At 53.8% G+C, this 6,359-nt stretch overlaps 1 protein-coding gene across 1 annotated transcript in view; it reads left to right on the forward strand.

Moving 5' to 3' along the window:
- The window catches only part of SLC45A3 (solute carrier family 45 member 3), a 24,408-nt gene extending 20,536 nt beyond the window's left edge, over positions 1–3,872 (forward strand). The window contains exons 4-5 of the mRNA XM_008919672.4: positions 57–322; positions 2,930–3,872. Coding sequence (XP_008917920.2) covers positions 57–322; positions 2,930–3,394 — 731 coding nt within the window. The 3' untranslated portion in view covers positions 3,395–3,872. The remainder of the gene's footprint in view (positions 1–56; positions 323–2,929) is intronic.
- The last annotated feature ends 2,487 nt before the right edge of the window (positions 3,873–6,359 follow it).

Below are 6,359 nucleotides of genomic sequence, written 5' to 3' on the forward strand. Positions count from 1 at the left end.
GATTTCCCAAGGTGAAGCCCAGGCAGTGCCTCTCACCCCCCTCTGCTTGCCTGCAGGTGTGCGGATGGGCAGCCTGGGCCTCTTCCTGCAGTGCATCACCTCCATCTTCTTCTCGACAATCATGGACCGGCTGGTGAAGCAGTTTGGCACGCGGGCAGTGTACCTGGCCAGCGTGGTCTTCTTCCCCGGGGCCGCCTTCGTCATGTGCCTCTCCCACAGCGTCACCGTCGTCACCATCTCCGCGGCCCTCACGGGCTTCACCTTCTCCGCGCTCCAGATCCTGCCCTACACCCTGGCATCCCTCTACCACCACGACAAACAGGTAGGGATCTGCCCCGGCACGGCCACCTGTGGCCAGTCCAGCCCGTGGAAGAGGAACACATGCCTGTATCTAAAGGTTTTCCACCTGTCCCCAGGCTGTGTCTTCTCTGAAGACTCGTCTGAAATGGAGATGAGAGTTTAGCATCTCCCTCCTTAGGGATCCCCTGCTCACCACAAGCATTGTCCATTTTTTTAAAAGTGAGGAGTGGGTAAGACAGCAGGAATTAGCCAGGATGGGGTGTATCAAAAGGGGTGTTCCCTGTTCCTCTGTGTCCTGCATATTTTTAGGGAAACTGGTTCAGGTTAGCTACCCCTGTGTACATTCCTCAGCCAAGTCACATCTCTGCAGCTCTGCCAGCCTGAGGTGCTATAAAACCCAAGAATTTTCAGCCCTTAGAGGTCCTGCTTTGCAGCTTTTGTCCAGAGCACCAAGATCAGTAAAATGAAAACTGAGGTTCTTCCCATGCCCTCAGCTCCAAGAAAAATCAACCTTGTGAAACTTGTGACACCAACACAAAAGCCTGTAACCCTGTCCCACAGATGCTGTCCTTGTGGAGCAGTCCTAGGAAGTTCCTGAGTTGCACACTGGATTAATAGGAGTTTCTCTTGTGCTGCAAATGCAGAATTAATTTGTGGTTTGAGAGCAGCTCTTTCATCCCAGCAGCAGTGGTTGGCTGTGCAGTGGAATAAGTAGGAGTTGTTACCACAGGCATCCAGATGTTCACATTGAACAAATCCTCGGGACCGACCCATCCCAGTTGGCACCAGGCAGTAAGGAGGGGATGAGGGAACGTTCAGCTTTGCAAAAGCTTCAACTTGGCTGGGATCTCCCATGGATGAATTATCAGTGGAATGAAACCCAAACTCCACAGGCTGGGAATGGGAAGGCCACGTGCCCCACTGTTTGCCAAAGGCTCGACAGGGAAACACTGGGAGTACAATGAGTGAGGGGCACAGCTGGGGCTAGTCTCTCTGCTGTCATCCCTGGAAGCTCCTCCTTCCTTTACCCACTCCTTTGAGCTGGGAGACCCCACAAGAAGTCCCTAGAAAGCCTTTTTCAGGAAATCCTCCATCTTCCCCATTTCTGTTCTTTTTTCCCACTGTTGAAGTCTGTCAGCATTTTGGTTTGGGGTGGTTTGAAAGCCCATTCCTCTATGTTTAAGTAATTTTCTCTAGATGTAAATTAATTCTCCACACTAGATATTCAGACACACCTCCCAAAACTCATATCCCTAAAGTTCTTAGCCTGGATCAGTATAGAAACCAAGAAAATGAGGGACCTCCTGGTTTGGCTCACACAATGCCCTTCCTGTGCTGGGTTTGGAGTTGCTTTGAAGTTTGATGGCAATGGGAGGCCTGTGGGAGGATTTTTAGACTCCAGGAAGATAAGTGACAGCCCATATTGATGCATTTTAAGTGTGCCAAGGCTGCTGAGAGCTTTGGGATGACCTGCAGCAGAGCTGGGGTGCCCACATCCTGCACCAGTTCCCTCCTCTTGGTCCATGTCCAGGTCCCTCCTGCCCAAGGGAGGATAGTTCCCCTCTGAGCCTGCAGCGGGTACAGCTCTCTGATCCCAAACAGGTGCTCTTTTTTTCTGTTTTATTTGCTTTGTTTGTTCAATCTCCATGCAGATAATGGATTGACATGTCCTTGGTTATCTGCCCTACCCCCTGCAGACCAGGGGTTGTGCATAATTGCAAATACTCTGGAGCTTGAAAGCAGCATTTTCCCTGCCTGCACATGACTGCCCATGGTTTGTTGGTGTTAACGTGGAGAGCTTTGCCATCCAAATCCTCTGTGTGAATGCTCTGGAGCCAGCCATGCCCAGAGATCTCACAGCTTGAGCAGAGCCAGGCAAAAAAGGGCGAGAAGAAAAAGATTTTGCTTCCCCACCACCCCCCTTTTCCAGCTGGAGTGAGGAGGCTCAGGGCAGGCAGATGAAGCAACTCTTCAGCTCTGAGGTTTGTTGCAGAGCTGAGAAAAGAGCCCTGCCCTGAGTTCCCAGCACTGTGCCTTCCCAGCTGGTGTCACTTTGAAGTGTCCCAGATGAGACTGGCCACTTATCCAGGGCTCTGGGCTGATCATCTGCCCTCTGGGCTCTCGTGCAGGAAGGGTTTGGGCTCCCAGCCACCCACTCTACAAACACTCCTGTTTGCACTGGAGTGGGCTGTGTGGCTGTGTGATATTCCAGAGTGGACTCTGGCCCTTCACTCCTGCCCTGCTTCAGGTGATCTCAGGACAGGGTGAGCACCCCCTTGGCACCCACTGAGGAGGTGACAACCAGCACAAATTGTCCCCAGGCAGAGCCCAGTCTGGCTTTGGGCTGCAGCAGCCTGCTGAGCCCCAGAGCTTCAACACAGCAAAGGCCCCACTTGGCCAGGTTCCCCCGGTGAGTCAGGGCTGCTTTGAACCCCGTGCCAGTCGGAAAAAGCCACTCTGGCTCCTGGAGGCCACCTCATGTGGGCCAGGCTCAGGCTGGCACTCCCCACCCTGACAGGCTGACCCGACACACACAAAGCCACACTGGTTTTGCTGCCTTGCCCAAAACCCAGGGTCCCTCTGCCCCCCAACCTCGCTCCATCCTGACGTGCCTCCTTCCTCCCCGTAGGTGTTTTTGCATAAATACAAGAGCAAAGAGGAGGAAGACGCAGCTCTACTGGACAAGAAATCAGCCTTCTCTAAAGGCCTCCTCTCCAGCCAGAAGCTGCCTTACCAGAATGGCCACACTGGGAGCCTCTTCTCCTCCTCCTCCTCGTCCTCCCCTTCCTCCCCTCCTGCCGCCCCCAGCTCCGCTCTCTGCGTCAGCTCCTCCTGCGACGTCTCGCTCATGATGATGGTGGGGGAGCCGGACCCGGCGGCCCCGGGCAGGGGGATCTGCCTGGACCTGGCCATCCTGGACAGCGCCTTCCTGCTCTCTCAGGTCGTGCCCTCCCTCTTCATGGGCTCCATCGTGCAGTTCACGCAGTCGGTCACCGCCTACATGGTGTCGGCCGCCGGCTTCGGCCTGGTCGCCATTTACTTCGCCACCAAAGTCGTCTTTGACAAGAGCGACATGGCCAAGTACTCTGTGTGACGTGGGGGGCCCTGCACGTGGTGAGATGAGGGGTGTAGGTGCCCACATGGCTGCTCGTCCTTGTGTGGCACCCGCTGTCCCCGAGCTGTCGCTGCGGCCCCGGGGGTGGTTCTGGGGCCGGGGGCAGGACGGGGCTAATCTCAGGTGTAAATATGAGCCATCAGGGCATTGTGCTTGGGGCCAGCAGTGCTTTCCAGAGGTGCCTTTATCAAAAGGGAGCACGGCACAGGCAGCACCAAAGCGGTTGTGGCAGGGAGAGGAAGGAACTGGACTTTCCCTCTAATAACGGGTCGTGTCTGTGAGCAGGAGCAGCAGTTGGGTCCAAGGAGGGGATAAATCATTGCCCCTCCTGTTCTCAGCTCCCAGCTGTATCCTTCTCCCCCTGCCTGTTGTAGTTTTACCCAACTTCTTGAGCAATACTTGGGCAAATGGGACAGTGGGAGGAGATTTCCTCGGGGAAAAAAAGCCCAGATAGGTGGTGAAGATTTGGCCACGGAGCCAAGGGGGTGCACTCAGGTGCACAAACACTTCTGTCCTTCCCCACCTCAGCTCTGGCTGGGAGAAACCATCCAGGAGAAAAGTTACTACGTCTTGTTTTGGAAAAACAAGTAACGTTCCACTAGGACCAGTTCCAAAAGGTGACTTACCTTTTACCTATGTACCAGGTTGCATCAGATACAAAGGACTTCTGAGCTTTTTTTTTTTAATGATTGTTTTTAGCTTTCTTCACACAGTTCTCAGCAACTCTGACCTCTCGCCCCTCCCCTCAGTGCCTGGACCTGCCTCCTGCTCTCTCCCCTAAAAGCTCCAGCCTGTTGTGCCTCTTCCACACCTGGCCCCTAAAAGATGCTGCTGTACACAAGGGAAATATTCTCAGAGGGTTTTCAGTCCTGTGACAGTGAAGTAGAACAGGAAGAGCTCTCCTGCAAGGCTACCTGAGAACAGGTGTGCAAGGCCTGGGGATGCTGAAGGAATGAGGAGTTGAACTCAGGGGTGGTCTCTGCTGCAGTGGGTATGTGGAGCTGTCACTGCCTGTGGCTGTTTAGGTTTTCCTAAAAATCATTTTATTTCCAGACAGGACTCCAGATTCTTCTGAGGCAGAGCAAAAACCCAGTTACCTGTCAGAGTAAGGCAAAGCACCTTGTGCTGGGACCAAATCCTCCTGGGTTTTCCAGGCTGTTTGGCTCCCAGCTCTGAGGAATCTCCCACTGGCAGCAGAGTGGCTGCAGCTGTGAGTCCTTCTGGCCAGTCCCATTTCCCCATCCGAGCAGAGCAGCTGGAATAATTCTGCTGATGGCAGATTTCTACCACTCAAGGACTACCCACACACCAAGCAGGAGGCGAGGTCCTGGCCCCCAGTCAGCCCCTGGGCTTTGGAATGATCCAAACTCTGTGACAGTGCGGAGAGGGGAGGCTGAGCTGGTCCTGCCAGCGCACAAAAAGTCCTTGGCTTTGGCTGGGCCAGACAAGCTGTTTGTGAGTAATTTTCTGTGGAGGTGTGTGGGCAGCGAGATGCACTTGTGAGGTTCGGCTGAAGGGCAAAATGTTGCTATTTTGGCAGGGTCTTGTCAGCCTGTTCCTTGGCACAGAGGGCTGGGTGACTCCCCTGCCGTCTGAGACGGGCCCTCAGAGGGGCTGCTCAGCTCTTTAAAAGCTTCTTTCCCGTCAGGGGTCACTGTTTTTGTTTTACTCCTTCTCAAATTATATGCCTGCCAGCCTCCCTTTCCCACAACAAGGTTTGTGTGCTGAAATGCAGCTGTTTTGGGGATGGATTTGGCAGTTGCTTAACCACTTACGGAAACAGTTTTGGGTCTGTACTTCCCACCCCGGGCTCTGGCCACTGCAGGCTGGAGCAGGAAGGGCTTTGGGGCAAAATGTTACTGCCAAAGCTGGGGTGTTTCTTGAATGAATGATTTTTCAAGCAGGTGTGCTGAAGAATCCTTTATTTTTATTTTTTTCCTAAGTAAAACGTGGGGAACCTTCACACGTGGAGGCTGTTGGGGTGGTCAAGTGCTTTTGATAATTGAGCCATTTGTTTAAGTGCCTGAAGTGCTTGCACACCAAGCTTGAGGTGCATGGGTTTGGTGATAAGGGCCTTAAATGCTTCATTACAGACACCCAAGTGATAAAGCAGAGGGTTAGAGGGGCAGACAGCTGGGTTTTAGACAAGAGATCAGGGTGAGAGAGCAGGAGGAAGAGGGGTTGCAGGGAAAATTGGATGTTGTAGCTATGGGAGGGACTGGTGTGGGGCACTGGCTGCAACTGGGCTGCCCTGTGGTGGGTGGGAGCCCCTCGTGGCCTCACACTGTCCATAAAACCCTTCAAACCCCTTCATCCTTGCAATTTGTGCCAGCACAACCCCAGTCACGTCCAAGAGCTGGCTGGGTAGGCTGAGCTCAGGTTTGAGCTGGGCTCTCCCAGCTGCCTTCCCAAAGCCTGGGGGGGATGTTGCTGTCACCCCAACAGCCCTGTCCGTGTGCTGTGGGTACCAAAAGCCTTTTCTCCCTGGTTCAAGGAGGCGTTTTTCCCGAAATTCCCTTATTTATAAGATTGGCCTTTCTGGCTTCTGCCAGGAGCAGCTTCTCTGTGGGGATCACCCGTGGCCCACAAAGGGTGTTCTAGTGAAGGTAAGAACATCCCTTGCCTGCTGTCACTGGTGTTGCCTGTGAGAACACGGGGTTCTCATGCTGTGGGACCACAGGTTTGGGCACAAACTCCTTGGAGGTGGAGACGTGGAACTTTCCTCTCCCAGCTCGTGGGTGCACTGCTGTGTTCCTCTCACAGGCTAATCCTGCCTCACCTTTTGTGCCATGGGGGATTCTGAGTGTGGACACGGGGAGGAGGGAGGGTGTTCCTGTGAGCCTGTTGTGAATCTCTAGGTTAGGGAAGGATGGATGGATGGATGGATGCTGGTTTTCCTGTCGAGATCATCCCCTGTCCGTGAGACGTCCGTGTTTTATTTATT

This window comes from Manacus vitellinus, unplaced genomic scaffold (assembly GCF_001715985.3).
Source record: "Manacus vitellinus isolate BGI_N305 unplaced genomic scaffold, ASM171598v3 scaffold_47_pilon, whole genome shotgun sequence".
NCBI classification, from domain to species: domain Eukaryota; kingdom Metazoa; phylum Chordata; class Aves; order Passeriformes; family Pipridae; genus Manacus; species Manacus vitellinus.